At 43.7% G+C, this 25,025-nt stretch overlaps 1 protein-coding gene across 3 annotated transcripts in view; it reads left to right on the top strand.

Annotated features, from left to right (window-relative positions):
• Positions 1-254: 254 nt before the first annotated feature.
• Positions 255-25,025, top strand: part of SIL1 (SIL1 nucleotide exchange factor) — a 211,439-nt gene continuing 186,668 nt past the window's right edge. For 2 of the 3 annotated variants that reach the window (XM_006086523.3, XM_014453853.2), the window contains exon 1: positions 255-424. Coding sequence is in view for 1 of the 3 variants with exons in the window: in XM_023752103.1 (XP_023607871.1) it covers positions 844-849 (6 nt within the window). In the remaining 2 variants the exon portion in view is untranslated. Of the gene's footprint in view, positions 425-808; positions 850-25,025 lie in introns of those variants that run through there. The other variant, XM_023752103.1, reaches the window with a different exon arrangement.

Below are 25,025 nucleotides of genomic sequence, written 5' to 3' on the forward strand. Positions count from 1 at the left end.
CTTCCCCTAGAAAGAAATTAGGCTGTTAGGCAATCACAGAAGAAACTTCGCAGTTCTATTTTGATTTAGCTTAGAAGCAAAACCAAGCCCGCGGGCTTCTTTTCTAGTCCTCCCTCTTTCGGCGGAGGGATACAGGAAAAAAGACAGTTCCAGCAAATTTGCGTAGGGAGACGCTGGGCGGGGGGCGGGGGGAAGGGGCCGGAACTTAACAGAAAACCGGAAACAGGCGGGGCTAATCATTCTAGTGCCGCCAGCCGCTCTGGAAGGCGGCCATTGGGTGAGGCGACGAACGACGTAGTAGCCGGGCGCTCACGGGTTCAGCCTGTCGCCGTGGCGTCTGCGCATCTGAAGCTGGTTGCTGCTGCGGCCGCCTGGAATTGTGGGGGTTGTGTCTACCCCTCGGCTGCCCGGCAGGAAGCCGAAGGTAGGGGCGGTGAGGGCCGTCCAGCCCTGGCGGTGGGCGGGGGGCTCAGGGCACTGCCCGGCCTCCTCCCGCCAATGGCCCCGGCGCCTTCCCAGCGCTGTCTGGGGCCCCCACACATCTTCCCTAGAGTCTCCGAAGCGGAACGTCCCAGTGGGACCTGCGCCCCTCATTAGTGTCCGCAGACCTGGTCTTCCAGCCCAACGGCCGCCTTCCCCGCCTTCCCCACGCAGAACGTCTCTAGTAACCCTTCCTAAATGGCAGGAGATGAGGCTGTGGGGGTCCGAGACTGGCTCTCTGGCTCCGCATCTGTTTTAGTCTCCCTCCCTCTCTCGTCTCCTGGCCTCAGTTTGTGCATCTGTCTCTAACCGCTCCAGTGTTGACACTGGTTCTTGGTCGAGACCGCTGTCATCTCTTACCATATGGAAGTACGCGCTACCCCCGTGGTATTTCTACTCCTGTCTTGTGTTTTTCTTCTTCCTGGTAGAGGAAGTCATGCCTTTAAAGTAAGGGGTCACAGACTTTGGTGTGTCTCAAATACCTTGGAGATTGTGCCTATCCCTTGTCTCAACTTAGGTATTTGGGATAACGTGGAGCTCGAGTGCCCGCAGTCCTCCCCAGATGGTTCTGATTCGGGTGGTCCCGAAATTCTGGCTTTCAGATTCTTTGTTTTGGAAGATAGGAGAGAATCCCGTTGATAGGTGAGCCCCTGTAATGTGGCTTCAGGTGGGAAAGACCAGGTGTCAGGAAATGCCCTGCACCTGAGAGGCCCGTGGGGGCTTCCTTTGCACTATAGAGCTGGAGGGCGGCTTGATGCCTTTAAACATATATATTGAGGACGCATACAGTTTTCTAATATTTTTCAGTGCCTGGCTTCAACCAAGCCCAGCTGGCTTTCTGATCTCAATTAAACAAAACTACAAACTGCTTTGGGGTTTGGGGTATTCTATTAACCCAGACTAGGTGGGCAGGAGGAGACTGAATCTTCCATGTCTGCTAACAGAAGAAACTGATGTGTTTATAAACATTAATAGTGTTTGTTTTGACAGTGCAAAAGATGTTTCATATCTGTGTGTCTTTTTAGCTCTCACCCCACCCAAGCTTTTTTCTTTTTTGATAAAAACATAGTCAGATTTGGGGATTGAATAGGATTTTGCTGGGATCTAGGGCATGAGGGTATCACGATTGAAGTTTGTCTACATGGATCAGGACTTGGTCTGTGATTTCAGTTGAGAACATGGCCCTTAGGTTTTTAAAGAAGGTGTTGCCACATCAGATTTAGTTTAACCTTTCCTCTGGGTGTATAGTGAATTTAATCTGCTAACATGTGTTGTTCTGATGGAATTGGCTACAGAAAAGATTGGCCCCATTTTACAGATAGTGGGAATAGGGATGATGAGGTAACCCAGGAATGAAACTGTCTTTGAAGGCCAGCTATTACTTGCTTTTCTGTAGAAGCCAACTTTGAACTCTGGTATGTTTCATTGGCTCCAAGAAATTAAGTGAAACTGAAAAGTAACAAAATGGGTTTTAAAAAATAAACAGGCCAGTATTTAATGCTTTGATAAGTGTTCTGTAGAGTGGTATGTGTAGGTGTAGGTGGTGGGGGTTGAGGGTGGCATCATTTAATGTGATATGGCCATTATCCAAAGCAGTTTTGAAAACTCACTTCTGAAATTGTTTCCAGAGACATTAATACATAGCACCATACTGTATTTAAAAAAAATTTGTTGTTACCTCAAATAGGCATGATTAAAAACCTTGTCACCTGATTTGTCTACAGATGATTTAATAGTTCTTTTGAAGTGGACGTAACGCTTTTTTGGAGTGTGGTAAACCTGAGTTTTGATTCTGAGTCTAATCTATCATTTATTAGCTATACGACCTTAGACAAGTTATTTCACCTCTTAGGCTTGGTTTTCCACTGCATAAATATGGGAATAATACTTTGAAGAGTGGTGTGCTCTCCTAGGGGCACACCCACTTGAATCGCCTTTTTGAGTGAATTTTCTTCCCCCTAAACTTTTTTAAAAAATTGTTTTTATTGATTTCAGAGAGAGGAAGGGAGAGGGGGAGAGGTAGAGAGGGATAGAAACATCAGTGATGAAAGAGAATAATTGATCGGCTGCCTCCTGCAAACCAGGAATGGAACTGTGACCTCCTGTTGCATAGGCCAACACTCAACCACTGAGCCCCACTGGCCGGGCTCTCCTAAACTCTTAAGAGTCCCCAAGAGACTTGCAACCAGGGGAGCAGTGAGCATTGGCAGCTCATCCCGGGCTAAACCCCTGATCCTGGCCCCAAGGCTCTCTTTTCTCTGACACCAGTGAGCTGACAGCAGCCTCCCCTTGGCTCACTTCTTTTCCATAACATTTCTGGAGAGCCAAAGGCCCTGCCTAGGCTCTCTCCTGTTGCTTCTTCTATCCTAGGGCCTTCGTTATTTCACTGTTCCCAGCTTTAATAAATGTACTCTCAAAAAACAAATGCTTTGAAGAGTAGTTAAATGAAGTAATACACATGAAAGCTCTTGGGAATAGGAATGCAATAACTGTTTTCATCATCAAAGAATGAAGATTGGCTATTAATGAGATTATTAAAAAATGACAATCTGTAAAGGCAAGTTTTATCTTTTCCAAATAGATGATGTCTTCCAGTTCTCTTTTTATTATGTTTGTGGATTCATGCTCTTCTCATCTAGCTTCTTGTGTGTGTTTTTTCTTCATTATTTTCTATCTTTTTCTAACTGAAGCTTTGCTTTAGAGGCTGTCTGCCAGTGTCTTGGAGTAAGCCGCTTTCAGGAGCGCTAATCTGAACATTTTTACAATGTCATCCCCTTGGTCGTGTGTTCCTGCGGATTTTTCTCTGGGGCCTCAGATGGTGCTTAGATCATACTCTGTAGCAAAGGGTTCTCTATCTCCTGGATTTGGTGTTAATTTGGAGACCTGTCCTTGCGGAGCTAATCTTTTTCTTTCTAAGCGAGGATGAATACTTTATCCCTCTCTGAGTTGGTTTTAAGCTTCAAAACTTAGTCTTCCACAGCATAGAGCTTCTTATTTTAATTATATGTGGCCTAAAGGAATATCCTGCCCTTTTCTTCATTTACTGGTACTTTCACAAAGGGTTTCAGTGCTGAATAGGGGAGGAGAATACTAGTAGCCTGTTGCTATTCAGGCTGGGCTTGGGGTAACCTCTGATTCCTAATATCAACAATAATTGAGTTTGTCTTTGGGACAAAAACCTCTAAACCAGTGGTTCTCAACCTTGGCTGCACATTAGAATCACCTGGGAATCTTTTTAAAATCCTGATTTCTGGGCCTCATCCTCCAGAAATTCTGTTTCTTTGTTATGGGGTGGGGCCACAACATTAGTAACAAAGAAACAGAACGAGTCAAGGTACTCAGGACACATGTGAAGAATCTCCCAGAATTTTCCTGGCTTGTTAAGGATTTACACCTGGTGTCCTCACTTATGCAATTTTCTACCTTGGAGACAGTGAGAATTCAGTAGCAATAGAACTATGTTCAGCCCAGACTGGTAGTTCTTTCAGGTTCCCTGAGGCAGTTCATTGACAAGGATAATGGCTGTGATGGCTGGTTATGTCTGCCCTCATTCATATTCATTCCCATTCATTCTCTCTCTGCTTTTTGCTTTTATTAGCATCTATTATATGCTGGATTTACCCCTGGCCCATAAGTTTTTTGTTTCTTCAGTTTCACCTGGGATATCTTTTTCTCCTGTGCAAATCCCTCTTCTGGATTAGGAACAATATGCTCTTTTTCAGTAATTTCATTGTGGCAGGGAAAGCTCATATATGGGTTTATCCATTCATGATCTCTGTAACTTCTGCACCCCATCTTGGGTGCTTTTGTTCACTTAGATGTGGTCATTAAGCACCTAAACGTTAAGTTCAGTATTACTCTCTGCATTTTTAAGCATGTGCAGCAAAAATTTAGCACTCTTTTTGGACTATTGACCCTGTGTCCTGTCCTACCATTTGACCTGGGCATACCTACCAATTCCACCATTGTAATGGCAGAATGGCACACTTTGCTTCTGCAAAGTGACATCTTTCAGATACTTGGTGGCTTCTCAGGTAAGATATGCATATCCTTGATGGCCTTGCCCTCAATCTCTTAATAGTGCCCTTGGCTTTGGTGTTTGAGGCTTTGAGAAGTGTCTTAGTAAGTTATAGGCTGCTATAACAGAATGCCATAGACTGGGTAGCTTAAATAACAAACGTTTATTTCTCACACAATTCTAGAGTCTGGCATGGTCAGGTTCTTGATGAGAGCCCTTCTTTTGGTTCACAGTAGCTGCCTTCTTGCTGTATCCTCATGTGGCTCAGAGAGTAGAGTGAGCCCTGGTTTGGTCAGCTCTCTGTAAGGGCACTAATCCCCTCATAGGGGCTCCACCCACATGATCTACTCAACCTTAACTACCTCCAAAGGCTCATCTCCAAAAACAGATCACATTGGGAATTTGGGCTTCAACATATGTATTTGGAGGGGGATAGACACATTCAGTCCATAACGAGAAGGAAGTGGCATAGTCAATGCATGAGAACCATTCCATGCCAATGCCTTGGTGGAGGTTAGGGGCAGAGAGCTCTGAGTCTAGGGCTGGGCAAATGGCATATTTCAATCTTGGCTCAGGAATGCTGCTGAAGTACGGTAAATCCTTCATGATAACCATCATGTTTCTTCGGGTCGCCTCATTAGTGAAATGAAAATGCTTGTATTGATCTCTCTATGAGGAGGGTGAACAACCATCCTAGTTTTCCCAGGACTGAGGGATTTCCCACATGTGGGACTTTAGTGTCTAAACCAGGAAAGTCTGGGGCAAACCAGTACAAGTTGGTCATCATACCCATGACTATTATGCAAATTAATGACAATCTTTATGGAAACTGGGTCAACCCTTTGAACATCAAATGTTTCTTAACCTTTTGCTTATTATCACTTTTTGAGACTTTTTCTAATCCCCCCCATGCCATCTGAATTGTAATACCACAGATATACTGTGTATTTGTTTATGTACTGTGTAATATCTATGATTTTTCTTCCCCAGCAATCAGTTTTCACCCCCTTGGGGGTGATATTGCCCTCATTGAGAATGCATGTCTTATATCCTCTCTCTAATCTATAATAATAAAAGTGTAATATGCAAATTGACTGAACGACCGAACAGCAGAATGACCATAGCGTCTGGACGACCACGTTATGACACCCACTGGCGCCAGGCCAGCCAAGACAGGTGCAATGCAGTTGGTCAGGGGCCTGGCCATCGCCCCATGATTGCCCTGCAGAAGGAGGCCTGGCCACCAGCCAGTGGGGTGATCAATTGGAGGGCTCCACGATTGCCCCAAAGAGGGAGGCCCAGGCCACTGACCAGTGGGCTGCAGCGAGTGGGCGGCGCCTCCCTCTGTGGGGGCGATGGATCATGGGGCTCCCAGACTGTGAGAGGGCTGAGCCGTTCCCCCCCCCCCCACCAGTGCAGGAATTTCGTGTACCGGGCCTCTAATATAGTCATTAAGGCTTGTTTTCTATATAGTAGATCCAGTTGTTACTACAAGCTTTTTCAATGCCTCAAACACCAAACTAGTAAAGCCAGGAAAGCATTATCTCATCTAATTCCCACAGTAGTCTTGTAAGATAGTTGGTATTATCCCTATTTTATAGATGAAGAAACTGAGGCTCAGTGAGGTTAAGTGCTGCAGCGAGGCTTTAAACTCAGTTCTGACTCCAAAGCTCTTTCTATTGCACTGTGCTACTGTCTCCCCCCCCCCCCCCCACCCCTCACCAGGAGTCTTGCAGTTAACAGGGCATTTGACCAATCAGCTTATTTTCTCAAGGCACTACTAAGTACCACGCCCAGTGGAAGATGTTGGGGACACTAATGTGAAACAGTTCTTGCTGCTGAAGAGCTCACTGTTTTTCCAGGGTGGGAATGCCTTAGGGCTAAGAACCCTTATTATTCTTTCCTGCTTGGGTTGTAGTTAAGCCATGGCTGGTTGTCATGGAAAGATTTGAGCTAGTTGGCCTTTACGAGGGTCAAAACTGTGAATTCCACCTTACTACAGGGTGAGGCAAAAGTAGGTTTATGTAAAATAATGCAATAATTAATAATAAATTCTGTATTTTGCATACTCACAACTGTAAACTTACTTTTGCCCCACTCTGTATATCTATTTTCCAACCAGCTGAGCTGATTTTTATTTCTGAGCATAGTGCGTTTAGGATGTAACCAAAAGAATAAACTCCTTAGCCACTACATATTTGTGAGCATAAGGATTTTTGTTTTGCTTATTGATGTTCTTTTTTTTGGCTAATCCTCACCTGAGGATATTTTTTCCATTGATTTTTTTTAGAGAGAGTGGAAGGCAAGGACTGAGGGTGGGGGAAGAGGGAGAGAATATCATCAGTGTGAGAGAGATACATTGATTAGTTGCCTCCGGCATGTGCCCCAACTGGGGCTGGGGATCAACCTGCAATGCAGAAATCGAACCAGCAACTCCTCAGTTCCCAGGATGATGCTTTAACTGTACTGAACAACACTGGCCAGGGCACTTTTAAAAAAGTGTTTTAAGTTTTTATTGATTTAAGAGAAGAAGGGAGAGGGAGATAGAGATAGAAACATCAGTGATGAGAGCGAATCATAGATCAGCTGCCTCTTATGCACCCCACTCTGGGGATCGAGTCTGCAAGCTGGGCATGTGCCCTGACTGGGAAAATGGAACCGTGACCATCTGGTTCATAGGTGTACCCTCAACTGTTGAGCCACACTGGCTGAGCTTATTGATATTCTTAATAATTTGGAGCAGTTGTTTGCCCTTTTGTGAAGTTATTCATGTTATCTATTGAGAGACTTGGAGAAGAAATGGGATGTGGGTGGAGGTGAAGATGGGAGGAATGAGTTTTACCTGGACTTCTCCAGAGAGGCTGGAATTAAGTTTATCCTTTACTAGGGGCCCAGTGCACGAATTTGTGCACCTTGAAAGGAGTGCACGAATTCGTGCACCTTGAAAGGAACCATGGGCCGCGAGGCTGCGGTGGGCAAGTGGTGGGTCTTGGCCCATCCTCTGCGCCCCTGCCCGGCCCCTCCTGCCACAGCCCCCGGTCCCCTGTCTGCCAGTAGCAGGTGTGAGCAGGGGGAGGTGCAGAAGCCCTGAGGGGTGATTGAGGCCCGCTGGCAGCCCCTACCCTGCTCCTTTAGCACCTGGGAGCGGTGGCCCTGCCCCTACTGCCGCCACTGCCAGTCGCTATTTTTGGTGCGATCAGGGCTGGGCTGGCGCTGGCAGTGGGTGCAAGCACTGGGTGGGACCGCGGCATGTGGGGCTGACACCTGCCATGTTCTGCACTCGCCCCTTGGTGGTCAGCACATGTCATAGCGAGCAGTCAAACTACTGGTTGGAGTGCCTGCCTGATGGGACAATTTGCATATTAGGCTTTTATATATATAGATTGGTTTTATTTTCTTTCCAATCTTGGACTTTCGAGGTGGTCCATTCACCATCTGCTTTTCTGTTGCCTCCTAAGCCTTATTTTTTCACAGCTGAACCTCCTGGACTGGAGGTTGGAGCCTTTGGGGAGTATCTGATGTTTAGCTCATGTCACATGTCATATCCACAGAGAAACTGGAAGGAGTATGTTTTTGGGGTCTGCTTGCTGGCTGTGCTTTCACAGAGAGAGTTCTTGATTGTGCCTTTTAATGACCACTTGTCATCACAGGTAGAGGGATATCACAGCAGTCACTGAATGATCCATGTCTAGTCACTTCTCTCTGCATGTATTCTGCCTCTTCTGTCTTGTGAGGGGAGGAGTTCTAGAAACTGGAATAATCTGAGATGCATTCCAAAGGTCTGGTGAGGAAGACTAATGCCATTTTAAATGGACATTTCTTTACTTTTGGCAATAGTTTCATGCATATACCTTACATTTCTGTGAGGCTCCCAAGGTGGGCAGCAGCCACCTGACCAAACTCTATATTAGCAGGCTACAGTTCACTGGAAGTTACATAAGGTAGGGCAGTCAATATCTATAAGATTGATTGTCATGCTTTGAATCCAGTGGATAGTAGACATTGGAGGTTTAAGGGGCCAGCTTATAAGCAAGGTATTTAAGGTTGAATTTTGTGACCCTACCCATCTGATAGTTACGGGGAGTTGGGTTTGATTGTATTCATGAAGCAGAGTCTCCATCTGTGGGTGCAGCTCCTAAAGTCTAAAATAGTATATCTGGACTGGAAGAAATCATCCTCGGGGTCTTCATATTAGTTTCATTGAAGAAATCAGGCCGTGTCTGGTTCATTCGTAGTTCCTTGGGTGAATGAAAAGTCAGTAGATAGTCTTTCAGGTCTGTCATTGCTTAATGTTGTAGTTTTGCATTTGGTGGATTCTTATTTGACTACTAGAGTCCCAGTGCACAAAATTCATGCGTGGGTAGAGTCCCTAGGCCTGGCTGGCGATCAGGGCTGATTGGGGCCTTCCAGCTGCCGGCTGGGGCCTTCCTTTGTTTTGTACCGCCCCCTGGTGGTCAGTGCATGTCATAGCGGGTGATCGATCTAACTCCTGGTCTCCCAGTTGAACTCCTGAGGGGACACTTTGCATATTAGCCTTTTATATATATAGATGACAAAACTGAGCCTCAGAGAAATGAAATGGATGGTATACCTTTTTTAGGGCCATCAGTGTATTAATGGTAGAGCTGAGACTCAAGCCAAAGGGCTCACAGAGGGTGGCCATAGAATTTATTAGGATTATTTAAAGCCTTGTAAAGATGCAAGAGACAATTGCAGTTAAAAATCTCCAGAGAGAGAAGGCCCCTCCACTGACTCTCTTGTCCATTATACTTACAATCCTCACTGTTGAGGGTTTTAGCTTTCATGCTGATTTTTCTCCTATTCGTGTTGAAGTTTTCCTCTTGCCTTCATCCCTGATGAAATAGATTTGAAGTTTCCCCATTTTAGAAACAAAGAAATAGCTCTCAGGCCAGACTGCTGTGTGTTCTGTAAAGAACAGGGCCAGTGCATCAGTGGACCTTTTCTGGTGACCCAAGCAAACCTTTAATGTATCTCAAAGAAAAAGAAACTGAAGGAATGAATGATAGGTCAGAGTGGTTTAAAAACACTTTGGAGTCAGCTCACTTGGTTTCATATTCTGCTATCTACTTAATAGCTATCAGATAGAGAAGTTACTTACTTTTCTCTAAGCCTTAATTTCATGATCTGTAGAATGGGAAGAGTAATATTTGCTTTTGTAGCCAATTAGTTGAGAGAATACATATGAAAAGTGCTTCCTCTGGCACAATTTAACTGCTCTGTATTATCATCAGTAATGACAACAGCAGCAGTTGCCAGTTCCTGATCCAAGACTTGGTTAGAGGATAAGTTATGCTGACCAAGTAAGTTTTATTTTAATCATCACATCATTGTCTGTCTTCTTTGTTGGTTGGTTTATTATTCATATCAATAGTCACAGGTAGCTCATACTCAATAACTAAAAGTTGTGAATAGTTAGGAACTTTGCAGCTTCTCTGCCGTCATTTTCCTTATTCCACTCATTTCTTATCTTTCTGAGGGTCTCTTTAACCGCTGATTTAGCCAGCAGGTCTTGTTTCCTGGGCAGTGTCTGACATGGGATTTTAATGGAGCATGGGTGGCTGGTCCATAGCCTGCCTGGGGCCCTCTGACAATGTGTTCTTGTCTCTTGCCTCTGCTCTTCAGCAGACATGAAGCAATTACTTCATTAAGGGAACTTTGACATCTGTCATGGCTTTCTTCTGATTTGTATGTCCATTTGTGGTCCTTGCGCAAGGTCTGGGAGGCACAGTTAAATACCCTAACCTGGACTTTATCAAGTTGACTCTCTTTCCCTTTGAGAATTACAACTGGTTCAGTGTAGAATTGGGGGTAGGAGTGGGAAGAAGCCCCTAAATCTACTACCCCCACATTATATTGATCTCAAGCTGAGTTAAAAAAAACAACAACACCCTGCAAGCACCATAAAGATAGCCTGAATGAAACAAAGGAAAACCTCACTATTTTGGGGGAAGACTAGTCTGAATTGGTTTTAAAAAAAAGGAATTAAAATATTTTCAAAGAAATGCCATTGTCTTAAATTTTTGCAACCATATGCAGTATTTAGCTTACTTAGTCTTTCTCCTCTTTCCTGTAACTGCTCCAGAGTTATTACCAGAGCCCCCTCCTATCTCCTGCTTCAGCTTCCTCCAGGACATTGTGTGCCGTTGCCACTTGGGGTCTTCCTAAATACTGTGCTGAAAGAGAACACTCATGCTTAGAAGCCTCAGTGGCACCTACTGGCTGCTGAATAAATTCCAGTGTTTAGTAGTCCTGGGGTTCCATGCCTATCATGATGTATCCCTGTCCTACTACTTTAATTATATCCTCTACCATTACCCACATGTACACTTTGCTCCTGATAAACTGGTCCATGTGGTCCTCTAAGCATGCCTCTGCCAGTTCTTTTGCCCAGAGTAACCTCTCCTTAGTTTCCTACTTTAAGCTGCACAGTTGCCTTCTTCAGCAAGCCTTGACAGGGACCTTCTTATTTGTATCCACATAGAAACTCTTTGATTATAGAATTCAGCATACTTTATCCTGGTTAGTTATTTTGTCTCTTATTATATGAGCTTCTCAAAGACATGGGCTATGCTTTATTTTTTGTGTGTGGAGCATAATGCTGAGTATAACATGGACACAATAAATGCTTGTTGAATGAATATGTGAAAGCTTGAGATATAATAGTCCTGTTCAAATCCCAGTTCTTCCTTGAAACATTCTTTGATTCCCAGCCAGAGAGGGAAGGGAGAGGGAGAGAAAGATAGAAATCTCCTGATTTCAGAGAAGAAAGGAGAGGGAGAGAGAGATAGGAACATCAATAATGAGAGAATAATTGATTGGCTGCCTCCTGCACATCCCACATTGGGGATCAAGCCTGCAACCTGGGTATATGTCCTTATCGGGAATCGAACTGTGACCAACTGGTTCATAGGTTGAGGCTCAACCATGGAGCCACGCAAGCTGGGCAAGCAGTTCAGTTCTTAAGAGTAAATCTTATTTTTCCAACTGGGTTAGGAATTCCTGGAGGGCAGACACTGTCCCTCATTCCTCTCTGTGTACCCAGCCCTCAGCACAGTTCCTAGCTTATAGAGGGTGTTTAATAAATGCTTGTGAATGCAGGAGTCCTGCTACTTGGTTAGCTATTGTTCCTACCAGTTGATCAGCCTCCTTTGTCATCACTGGTGAGGGGTCTCCAGCTCAGATGTTTCAGGGCCAGGTAGGGAACAGTCAGTGTGAGGCATTAGGGAATGGTGGGCCGGTGTCAAACTGGAGTGCTCATGTGCTCTGTGGGGGCAGCTGCTACTCAGCCCATCATTATAGGTAAGTGTGGCTCTATGGCCTCATCATCTCCTCATGTTATAAGAAAAGCCAGAAATCCAGATTTCTGTGATACCCCTAGGGGCTACCAAAGCATGTCTGTGGTTGAGATTTGAACTATAGGCTACCTATTTGTGACCTTTGGATAGAGGCTGGGATTTTACACATTTAAATTTCTTGTATAAGAAGCAAGGGAGGGGAGGGCATAACCTGAATACTTTTGGGGGAGTTGTGGTGAAAACCTAGCTTTGGTTGAGAGTGTCCTGTAATTTTCTGTGGGTAATTAGTCTCTTCAGCTGAGCCTTGCAGAGCCCCACCTATGGTCTGGTTTTATTTTCCCTTGTATTCTGTCCCTAAAAATATGGTGATTTTTTTTCCCCCCAGCCTCCAATGAGGGAGGTTTGACTATTGTTCCTGCTTCTATTTCTAAGGCCCTGGTGCTCAGGCTGATACAGCGTGCAGTCCCAGAGATCATTCCTGTTAATCGCTTCTCTGAGAAGGCACTCTGGGTAAATAAAAAAAATCAAAATGGAACTACATTATACAAAATCATTGCCTAATTGTCGTCAGCCACGGGGCAAAGCAGTACACTAGCCATGAGGAAGTTTGCACCTTCATGGAACCTTTTGCAGGGCAATATCTTACCCTCTGGCTGGCCTGCTCTTTTCATAGGCCCTGGCAGTGCTTGCTTGTTTAGTTCTAGGTTTCAAAGTGTCGCCACCAGTGCTTTCCCCATCTGAGGCAGAAACTAGCTGATTGGAAATATCTCTGGAAGAATATATGAGAAACTGAAAAGAGAGGGTATCTTTGGTGAGGGATTTTGGGTGGCTGGAGAATGGGGGAGGAGGGAGGCTGACTTTTCACTGTATACCTTTGTGTGCTTTTTCAAATTGGAACCATGTGCATATGTTGTTCTTATTTTTTTAATGTACCTGAGCAGACCCAAGTGTAGTCTCTTCTTCAAAATTCACTCTGTTCTCACTTTATTCCTGAGTATGGGTTTCTCTGCAAACACCTACATCCAGTCACTGTAGATTATGTTTTCAAGGTGACAGTTTGCTTCTGTGCTCTCCAGAAGTGTCTTAGGGTTTTTCACCTGGCAGTCTTTTGAATAATAATCAGGCCTAAAGTATGTTCAATAATTTACTGTTTTCAAAGGCTTTCAGATGCATTATTTAGTCTGGTCCTTACAACATCTACTAGTATATTTCATGGAGGTAAAAAATTGAGGTTTGAAGAGTCTAAATGACTTAGGGTCATACAATACTAGTCATGACTAATCCAGGTAGTCTCATTTTTTTTCTAATCCTCTCCTGAGGATATGTTTATTGATTTGAGAGAGAGAGAGAGAGAGAGAGAGAGAGAGAGAGAAAGGAAGAGACAGAAAGAAACATCGATGAGTTGCCTCCAGTACACACCCTGACCAGGGATTGAACCTGCAATCTAGGTATGTGCTTTGACTGGGAATCAAAACTGCAACATTTTTGAGGTACAGGATGATGCTCTAACCAGCCAAGCCACCAGCTGGGGCCAGGTAGCCTTATTTCATATTCATGCCCCTTGCTCTTAGTTCTTGTGGCAGTGAGGTCGTGTTCTCTTTTTGGAATTCTCTTATGGACTTCCAGAGCTGTTTCATTTGGGGTAGAAGTGGAGATGTGGTGTTCCCTCTTTCCTCTTTTGGTTCAAGCCTTTATCATATTAGGACACTCAAGTTATGTAGGCCTGTGTTCTGGAAAGCAGTGTCAGTAGGAGGTTTCTACATTTTCTAGATGGGGCTTCTTTGGGGCAGTACCTTTCAGGGAAGCTTGAATTGATAGCCTGGTTTCCTATTTCTTGCTGAGTATTATTGCTGCTTTGTTTCCAGGTTACAAATCTTTCTGGCAAAGAAGTAAGGAATAGAATTGGAAGGACTCATGTAGTCCTTGGATATAATTTAATGCTCCTGAGAGAGTAAACATTGGATTAATATCCTGACAACATATGGCTTGGCATGTAGGACACTCCTGGGAGACCCTCCTTACCACACATAGCCTGCCTTTGCCAATGGCCCCTTCCCACAGGTCTTTCTAGCAGCTGTTGTGCACCTGGGTGAATCATCAGCTTTCCTAAGCTTCAAAAAAAATGTTAACTGATGAAAGTTCTCATATATGCAGCAAAAATAAACAGACAACCCTGAGAGACTTACTGAGAGAGAAAGACAGTATGTTTTAGTACTACTTTGCTTCCCCTGAGTTTGTTGAGGGTATTTACTCCCTTTAGAAACACGGGCTAATTCTCACCACTGGTCTCTTAAGAATACAACATTGAATATCATCTTGCCTTTTTTATTCTGCTGCCCCTGACATCCTGGGGATGGAAGATCTCTGCAAGTTCTAGAGAGGCAGCGAGCAACATGGAAGGAAGTCTCTGTTTGCTACTGAAGACCAAACAGAAATCCTTTTTATCTTTTCTATTCTTACTTAAATCAGAATTAGATTACTTTCAAAGATAATTCTGTGCATTATGGCCACAACTCAAGAGTAGGAGAGGCTCCTGATACCTCCTTTGCCATCTCTGAAGAGGACTTGTTGGGAACACGTACAGATCATGCTCAGGTTGGCTGTTCCAAAGAGAGTTGTCCCAGAGATAGGTACCAGCTGATGGCTTAGTTAGGCTCTCACTGGTGACAGCTTTGTAGGTCTGGAAACTCAACTAATTTACCCAAGGTTAAGTTCTAGTGGGTGTCTCAAGCACACGTTCATGAGACCATCAAGACATAGTTCCAGTTAACTATAACTCTAAGAAACTGCCTAGTTGGTTTGTGTGGATAGGTAGGACCATTATCTCCTCTATAGAAAAATTTAGCTAGGAAGTCAGTTCACCCCTGGAGGAAAACAAGGTGAAGTATAGTGGAAAGCTCTTGGCTGTAGCATCAGATATACCCAGATTTAAACCATGTACTAGCTATAAGACTTCAGATGGGCGCTCCAGTGGCGCAATCGGTTAGCGCGTGGTACTTATAAGACTTCAGATGAATTACTTAACCTCTCTGTTCCTATTTCTTCATCTGTAACAACCCTATGTTCATAGCAGGACTATTTACAATAGCTAAGATCTGGAAACAGCCCAAGTGCCCATCAGTAGATAAAGCTGTCGTACATTTACACAATGTAACTACTCAGCCGTGTAAAAAAAAAAAGAAATCTTCTTACCTTTTGTGACAACATGGAAGGGACCTGGAGATTATTATGCTAAGTGAAATAAACCAGTCAGAGAAAGACAAATACCATATGGTTTCACTTATATGTGGAATCTAATGAACAAAATAAACTGACAAACAAAATACAAACAGAGGCATGGATACATGGAACAGATTGACAGCTGTCAGGAAAGGGTTGGGGAGCTGGATAAAAGAAGGTGAAGGGATTAAACACAAACAAACAAACAAACAAAAAAACAGCCCTAGCTGACTTGGCTCAGTGGATAGAGCATAGCCTGCGAACTGAAGGGTCCCAGGTTCGATTCCGGCCAAGGGCACATGCCTGGGTTGCGGGCTCGATCCCCAGTGGGGGTGTGCAGGAGGCAGCCAATCAATGATTCTCTCATCATTGATGTTTCTCTCCTTCTCCCTTTCTGAAATCAATAAAGAATATATATCTATATTTCTTTCTTCCTATCTATCCATCTATCTATCTATCTATCTATCTATCTAAACAGGAACAAACCACAACAACACATAGACAAAAACAACACTGATGTTAGCCAAAGGTAAGGGGGGTGGGAAGTAGGTGGAGGTGGGCAAAAGGGTGGTGGGAATGGGCACAGAAAGAGACTTTGCTTGGGGCAATGGGTGAGTGAGACAGATGATTAAGTGTGCAAATGATGCTTTGTTGAATTGTACACTTGAAACCTGTATGGTTTTGTGAACCACTGTCACCCCAATAAATTCAATAATAAAAAAGAAAAAAAACACACCAAAAAACCTCCAAAAACCAACCCTGCCAAAATATGCTTCTCAGTCTGTTAGGGCACCAGGAATGTATAGGATGTCCCCTAAATGTATACACACACTTTCAATAATTATTAAGGCAGTGTTATTAAAATACATTTCATTTTCAAATTTGAGCTGTCAGCTGTTAAAGTGTGTAGTCATTTTTTGGGGACACCCTATATTTGAGAGAGAATAATTTTTAATCCTCACTGGGGGATATTTTTTCCATGATTTTAGAGAGAGTGGAAAGGAGGGGGAAAGAGGATAGAAGAGAGAGAGTGAGTAACATCAGTGTTAGAGAGCCATAACAATTGGTTGCCTCCCCAATGCTCCCCCAACTGGGGCAGGGAACCTGCAACCCAGGTACTTACCCTCGACCAGAATCGAACCCACGACCCTTCAGTTTGCAGGTCGATGGTCTAACCACTGATCCATGCTGGCCAGGATGAGAGAGAATAATTTTTATTGTGTAGTTTCCCTTTTATGTATTCTTTGAAGACCATAGCCCTTCTTTTATCTTGGGTTACAATAGGAAAAAGTAGTTTCTAGCTCTCATCAATCCTTACTAACCTAAGGAGCCTTTCTGGTTATCATTCAATCTATAATGCTTTGTTGAGCACCCATTATGTGTCAGGTACTGCTCGGCCATGGGAATATAATGGTGAGTGAGAGAGATATGATCCCTGCCCTCAGTGACACTGCTCCAAATCACCTCCTTAGATGGGTTACTTCTGTGGATAACTGGTCTTGTTCATTCTTTGTTGCTTATACTAATTTCCTTCTGAGAGGGTAATCTTTTCCCTAGACCTAGGGGACAGTGACCCTTTGTGCTGCCTGGGCCTTGCCTGCTGGCTTGTCTGCTACCAAGCAATGTGCTGAGGTTGAAGGAGAAAGCCCCATGGGCTCCTATTGCCTCGGACACACATGACCCAAGAGCCTGCACTTGGCACTCTTGAATGTTTCTTTTCTCCTTACACACAGATTATAGTGTTCACTGGTAATTTAAATTCAAATAACCTTCCACCCTCTCTCTGCCTTAAAAAAAAAAGGAAGCCTTGTTTATTATAGGGTAGAGAACAAAGCAGGCCAGGCCCAGTCTCCTGGTGGGGTTTGTTTTATCGTGTGTGTGTGTGTGTGTGTGTGTGTGTGTGTATGTTTTGTTTGTTTTTTGTTAATCTTTACCTGAGGATAGTTTTCCCATTGACTTTTAGAGAGAGGGAAAGGGAAGGGAAGAGAGAGATATATAGAGATAAAGATGTGAGAGAGATACATGCCTCCTGCATGTGCCCCAACCAGGGCTGGGATTGAACCTGCAACCCAGGTATGTGCCCTTGACTGGGAATCAAACCCTTGACCTTTTGGTGTGTGTGTGTGGGGGGGAGGGGGGGCGGGGCGGGGTGTCGATGCTCTAACCACTGAGCCATCGACCAGGGCTCATGTGTTTTTTAATAGCCTTGCTAAGGGTTGCCTTTACTTTAATAAGGCTAATGTGTGATTCAGGCATATTGATATTGTGCAGTAATAGAATCTCAAGTCATCCTCTACCTTGTTGTCATAATTAGTATGACAGGTAGATTCTGGGCTTTGGCTGACAGGAAGTGGAACTTGTTTCTCCACTTTGGACTCTGGACTGTATCATGGCCCCTAGTGGGCCCTGGATAAAGAAGGCCTAGCTGCCAGGTTGATAGATTTCTCAGTTTCAAAATACAGGCCTGAAGACTGCCCTACCCTCCCTCCTCCTCCTCCTCTCCCTCTTGCCAATTTTACCAGCAGTTGCCAAGAAGTGTGTGGGGGAAGCAGGTAGAATGGCTCTCTGGGAACCATTTATTTGAGAACTCCCAGTGGATAAATGCATTTTCCTCTCCTCTTGCTGTGGTGTGTAGCATTGTGATTTGGTACTGCTTGTCCCTCTGCAGTAGTTAGGCTTGTATATGATTCCTTCAGCTCTGTTGGAGTTTTCAACAATAAATTGCTTGCTTATTGTTTTTTTCCCCAAATTCCATTACCTTCCCAGGAGTGGGGGAGTATGTCAACAATTAGGGACCTAGTTGACCCTCTGTTTCTGGCTCTGTGACTACTGCAAGCATGGTGTCTGAGCCCAAATAAGCCATGTTTCCCACTGTTGCTGGGACTGGGCACTTGCTTCAGCGGATTCAGCTTTAAGAGTCACACTAGCCCCAGCCATTGTGGCTCAGTGGTTGAACATTGACCTGTGATCCAGGAAGTCACGGTTCGATTCCTGGTCAGGGCACATGCCCAGTTTGCAGACTTGATTCTCTCTCATCATTGATGTTTCTATTTCTCTCTTCCTCTCCCTTCCTCTCTAAAATCAATAAAAAATTATATTTTTATAAAAGAGTCATACTTGAGGTTTGGCTGGAAAGGAGAGAGCACTATGTGATTATTGCTTATGTACTAGTTAAACCTATCAGCCAACAGATGTCAAGTTCAGGAAAAAAGTGCAATAATCTATAATAAGAGTGTAATATGCAAATTGTCCAGACGACCACACTATGACACGCACTGGTGCCAGGCCAGCCAAGGCGGGTGCGATGCTATTGGTCGGTGGGGCCCGCCATTGCCCCATGATCGCCCGGCAGAGGCCACCCTCTGCAGGGGGATTGATCTGGGGGGGTGGGGGGGGAGCTCCACGATGGATCGCTCCAGAGAGGGAGGCCCAGGCTACCTGGTAGGCGGAACTGTGGCAGGTGTGCGGGGCCCTCCCTCTGTGGGGTGATCAATTGCTCGGCTCCTGGACTGCAAAAGGGTGCAGGCTGAGCTGAGGGATGCCTCCCTCCCCTAGTGCATGAAGTTCATGCACCGGGCCTCTAGTGCTATTATAATGGCATAATAATTATTTATCATTATAATAATCAGCTGGCACAGTTTTTGATAAGAGGCAGATTCTGAAATGAGTGCAGGGGAAGGGTTAACCTTGCAGGAGATGCTGTGTGGATGTGTATGATTCAAGTATGGAGTTGGTACCCTGTCTGCATAGCCAGAGGAGCTATGGAGACTCCAGCTGGGGTTGTTTGCCCTGCAGGTACTGCCTCTCTCATGGTGTGATAAGCACACACCATTCCTTGGTTTAAGGTGCTCTAGGTTGCTGGATTATCACCCTAGCACCCAGCAGCACTGGGTTCTGGGAAAGGTGGATTTCATTTCCCAGTCCATTTGGGATTTTTCAGAATAGCCAGCCTTATCCCCATAGCTACAGATGTTGAACTCCACTCCCAGCAGTGAGCTGTGCCCCATACCTGACATAAGTCAGTTGTACATACTGGTTGTGCTCATGGAAGAGAGCCTCTCCTTACGCAAGAGCTTGCCAGAGCTGCATTCCCATTCTGAGTAGGAAGGTGGTATTGAAGGGGAAGGAGCAGAGCTGGGCTCTTAAATGACTCACAAAGGCAGCACTGGAGTAGGAGAAAGAGTCTTTGGATTCAGGCAGACCTGGGTGTACTCCTGACCTTGCCATTCACTAGCAGTTGAACAGATTGTTTAAGCTTGCTGAGCCTCAGCTGCCCATCTATATTTTGTGCTCATCTATGTCTCATTTGTTTTTCACTAACAGTCCTGTCTCTGACGTATCTGTCACCATACCTGCCACTAAACAGTGCTCAGTAAATGCTTCTGATCCCCTACCTACTCCCTGCTACCTACCCTGAGTAGTAAAAGGGCAAGGACAAGACTTCAATTAGAGCTTTATGTGAGCTTATTTAGGCCCTGGTGTTGCTTCTCTGAGCCATGATCCTAGAAGCTGCCTCATCGGGGAGACTTAGATATTTAATGTTTGGGCACATTTCTGCTTTATCCAAGGAATAAAAGGATTTAAAATCCCTCAAGGAAGGGTTTACCTGCTTATGCCTCAGGCCCCTGTAGCCTTTGGGTGGTTCATTTGGGGGCATTGCTTACCCTTGGGAAGTACTTGTTTTTTTCAGAGATTGCTAATTGTTTGGCTCAGTCTCTTTACTGGATAAAGTTTTAAGTTTTACTGGATAAAGGTTTAAGTGTTTCTATCTGGCTGGCCTTTGCTGTGGACTTTTATTTTGGAAGTCTGGAGTACTCAGACAAGGTGATATTCTTTTTTTTTTTTTTTTTGGCTATAGGCCAGCTTATCACTATGGCTACCATCAGCCTGAAGAATGGCTGGACATAGAAAGTAACTTCTGTCAGAAATTTGGGGAAGAAAAAGAGGGGAAGGGAAAGAATAATTTTGCCTGAGGTTCCACAAGGGGAGAACAGCTTCTCTAAGCAGAACCATTTGATTTGGTAGAGCTTCATTTTCCTTCTCTCTGAAATTTTGTTCTTTCAGTGAACAAACATATATAGAGCAACTGTTACATTCCACAGTAGAACAAGCCCAGAGATATTGTTGTGACCAAATCAGATAACAGTACCTGCTCAGAGTGTATTGATGAACATAGACATTAATAAAGTATAATCACACATACATGTACAATTACAATTGTAATAAGTGTATTGAAAAAAAGGAATGTGTTCACTAATATTTTGGAAACCGATGTATATCTTTCTATGCATGTATACATAATATATGATTTTATGAGAATGAAAAAAAAGAAAAGGAATGTGGTGTGAGAACATTTGACAGAGATTTGACTTGGTTTTGGGTTAAGAGGGTATCAGGGAATGCTTCCTTGAGGAATGATGTTTTAGTTACATTGTGAAGAATAAACGGGTGCTTATGAAATAACTCCTTATGTGTTTCAGCCTGAGGGTCCAGCATTTACAAAGGCTCTAGGGTAGGGGTGGGAGGGACAAAGAAGCATGACTGAGGAATTGAAAAAAAAAGTGTGGCAGGAGCACAGACAGTGAGAAGAGATAGATACAAGAAGAGGCTGGAGGGACTGGCAAGGGCAGGCCAGGTCAGCCACGGTAAGGCATTTTGTATTTACCTGGAGAACAGAGGAAGTCTTTGGTGGTGAGATGACTGCATTTGTATGAACAGATCACTATCAGATGTGGATGAAGATCAGAAAACAAACATTACTTCTAATAGGTGCTTGTTTTCGTCAGTCAGCTAAATGGTAATCTCGAGACCCACTCCCTGGAGGTGGGAAACATCATGAGTCTGGCACATAGTAGGTGCTCAGTGAATGGTGAATGTTATAATGGCTTCAAATAATTCAAACTCCATCTGGGAGAGAAGCTACAGATGGGACCATAGGTGCTGAGAAAGGCTGGCTAAAGGCATGGAACAATGAGATTGAATTTGGCTTGTTAGGGAAGGTTTTGGGGGAGGGTATTTGATGAGTGACTGCTTCAGTTAGAGAGAAAGCAATGGGCAGAAGGCTTGAGTGGTAACCAGGAAGAACTGCTATCTCTTTTCCCTGTCAGGGAAGAGTGTGAAGTTATTAGAGCAAAGTGTCTGAGAATCCCGGCTCTTTTAAGTCTGGCTAACCTGTGTTTCAGCTCTGGGTCTGCTGCATACATCCTGTGTGGCCTTGGGCAAATCATTTCCCCTCCTTAATTGTCTTTGGTGTCTACATCTGTACCATGGAAATAGTAATAACTACTTGTAGTGTTGGTTGAGGATTAAATAAAATAATGTATGTAAAACACTTAGCATAGTGCTTTTCATATAGTACATATTCAATAACTGATACATTTAAAAACAAGCATTTCTTTTGGGAGATAAAACTCTTCTAAACTTCTGTGGCCAGATACATTTTTTGAAAAATCAGTCTGCATCTTGGAATCATTATCAACTTCCCTCAATAAGGTCTTAAGGAGCATGCCACTCTCCCGCCTCATAGTCTCTGCTGACTTAGCATCATGCTTAGAATAAAGTTCTCATTCCTTAATGAGATAATGAAAAGCTATTGGTTGCTCTGAAAGAAATAGGCATGCCTAAGCATTTGATTGTCCTGATATGTAACCGGTATTGTGGACAGGAAGCCACTGCAGGACAGAATATGGAGAGCCAGAAAGGTTTTCTATGGTAAAGATGTCAGACTAGGGTGCATTTTATTTCCCTATTTGTTTAATCTGCACACAGAGTATGTATGAAAAAAGGGGCTAGATTCAGAGGAAGGAGGGGTGAGAATTGGTAGAAGAAATATCAATAACTTAAGATATGTAGATGACACCATATTACTGGTAGGAAGTAGCAGTGACTTCTGATGAAAGTGGAGGAAGAAGGTGCCAAAGCAAATTTGCACTTGAATATCAAGAAGACAGAAATCATGACTACAGAAGAAGAAATACAGAACTTTAACATAGACAACGAATTCAGTGAAATTGGAGGTAGCAGCCAAGAAATCAGGAGAAGGCGGAGATTCAGAAGGGCAGCAGTGGAAAAGTCAAGAGCAAAGATGATTGTTAGAGACCAAGGCTAAGATCACCCACACCCTTGTATTCCTGATTGCTATGTATGGATACAAAAGTTGGACAGTAGAGAAGGCTAATAGAAGAAAAAAAAAGATTCATTTGAAATATGATAGGAAGGAGAGCTCAGATACCCTGTCTGAAAGATGAACAAGTGGGTCCTAGAGCAAATTAAGCCTGAAACATTGCTGGAGGCAAAAATGATAAAACTGAAACTGTCCTACTTTGGGCACATCCTGAGAAGGTAGGAGGGTTCTTTGGAAAAGATGGTAATGCTGAGAAAAATAGAAGACAGCAGGAAAAGAGGAAGACCAAATATGAGATGGATTGATTCCATAGAAGTCATAGGCACGAGTATACAGGAGCTGAGCAGGGCTGTTGAGGACAGTACATTGTGGACATCACTCATTCATAGGGTAGCCAGCAGTGACTCAACAGCATGTAATTAAACAACCCTACCCTAGTTACAAGCCTTTGCTTGCATGCCTTGGCAGCTGCATTTCCTACACTCTGCCCTGCACCTTCAATGTTTTGGCCACAGTGACCTTTCTGCTTTTTGCACAGAGGGGCCTTTGCTCCAACTATACCCTCTGCTTGGAATATTCTACCCTCATCTTTACTTGATTGGCTCCTTGTCATTCACATCTCAGGTCTGTTGTTACTTAGGAGAAAGGATCTTCCTTCCTTTCCTCTGGTATAAAGTAACTACTCCTGTCCCCCTAACACAGCCATCTGATATTTTTCTTGTTTATTTGCTCCTTGTTTACTCTCTGTCTACCCCCCACCCCCCAAACCCCCACACAGAATGTAAGTTCCAGGAGAGTAGGGACCATGTCTGTCATGTTCACAGCTATATTCCCAGTGCTAGGAACAGTGCCTGTCATATAGTAGTAGATGATGAAACAACATTTGTTGAATGAATCAGTTTGTGAATAAGAATGGATTCTGTGATTACTCAGAACCTGAGTACAAAGGTATTCCTATTCATACTGTTGTTTTTTTAATCCTCACCCAAGGATATATTTTTTCCATTGATTTTTTGAGAGAGTGGAAGGGAGGTAGGGGAGAGAAACATCAATGTGAGAGAGATACATCAATTGGTTGCCTCCAGTACATGCCCCAATGGGGGCTGGGATCAAGCCTGCAACCCAGGTACCTGCCCTTGACTGGGAATTGAACCCCTGACCCTTTGGTTTGCAGGCTGATGCTCCAAGCACTGAGAAACACTGGCCAGCGCCACACTGTTTTGCTAGCTAGCTAGCTAGCTATGTATGTATGTATGTATGTATGTATGTATGTATTTATTTATTTATTTATCTTGGATTATTCTGGTAACTCATCTGATTTTTTTTTAAAAAAATCCTTAATGTTTAAATTACTACATGTGTCTCCTTTTCCCCCATTAATCTCTCCCCGGCCACCCCTCCCCCCAGCACATGCCCCCATCCCCCAGCACATGCCCTCTGTGTCCATTAGTTATGCTTATATGCATGCATACAAGTCCTTTGGTTGATCCCTTACCTCTCTTGCCTTCCCTCTGAGGTTTGATGGTCTGTTCGATGCTTCTCTGTCTCTGGATCTATTTTTGTTCATCAATTTCTGTTGATTATATTCCACAAATGAGTGAAATCATGTGATATTTATCTTTCTCTGACTGGCTTATTTCGCTTAGCATAATGCTCTCCATGTCCATCCATGCTGTTGCAAATGGTAAAAGTTCCTTCTTTTTTACAGCAGTGTAGTATTCCATTGTGTAGATGTATCATAGTTTTTTAATCCACTCATCTGCTGATGGGCACTTAGGCTGTTTCCAAATCTTAGCGATTGTAAACTGTACTGCTGTGAACATAGGGGTGCATATATCCTTTCTTATTGGTGTTTCTGATTTCTTGGGATATATTCTTAGAAGTGGGATTTCTGGGTAAAATGGCAGTTCCATTTTTCATTTTTTGAAGAAACTCCATACTGTTTTCCACAGTGGCTGCACCAGTCTGCATTCCCACTAGCAATGCATGAGGGTTTCTTTTTCTCCACATCCTCTCCAGCACTTATCCTTTGTTGATTTGTTGATGATAGCCATTCTGACAGGTGTGAGATGGTACCTCATTGTTATTTTGATTTGCATCTCTCGGATGATTAGTGACTTTGAGCATGTTTTCATGTCTCTTGGCCTTCTGTATGTCTACTTTCGAAAAGTCTTTTTAGGACCTTTGCCCATTTTTTGATGGGATTGTTTAACTTCCTTTTGTTAAGATGTATGAGTTCCCTATAAATTTTGGAGATTAGACCCTTATCGCATATAACATTGGCAAATACGTTTTCCCATGCAGTGGGCTTTCTTGTTGTTTTGTTGAATTTTTTTTCTGTACAGAAGCTTTTTATTTTAATGTAGTCCCATTTGTTTATTTTCTCCTTAGTTTCCATTGCCCTTGGAGCTGTATCAGTAAAGATATTGCTACAACATATGTCTGATATTTTGCTGCCTGTGGATTCTTCAAAGTTTTTAAAAAAATATATTTTTATTGATTTCAGAGAGGAAGGGAGAGAGAGAGAGAGATAGAAACATCATTGATGAGAGAGAATCACCAAACAGCTGCCTCCTGCACACCCCCAACTGGGAATCGAGCCTGCAACCCCGGCATGTGCCTTTGACCAGAATCGAACCAGGGATCCCCGAGTCCGCAGGCCGATGCTCTATCGACTGAGCCAAACCGGCTAGGGCTCTTCTAAGATTTTTATGGTTTCCCATCTTATGTGTAAATTCTTTATCTATTTTGAGTTTATTTTTGTATATGGTGTAAGTTGGTGGTCTAGTTTCATTTTTTTGCATGTATCTGTTCAATTTTCCCAACACCATTTATTGAAGAGACTTGCATTGAATCTATATATTGCTTT

The sequence above is a fragment of the Myotis lucifugus genome, unplaced genomic scaffold (genome assembly GCF_000147115.1).
Source record: "Myotis lucifugus unplaced genomic scaffold, Myoluc2.0 scaffold_28, whole genome shotgun sequence".
NCBI lineage: Eukaryota > Metazoa > Chordata > Mammalia > Chiroptera > Vespertilionidae > Myotis > Myotis lucifugus.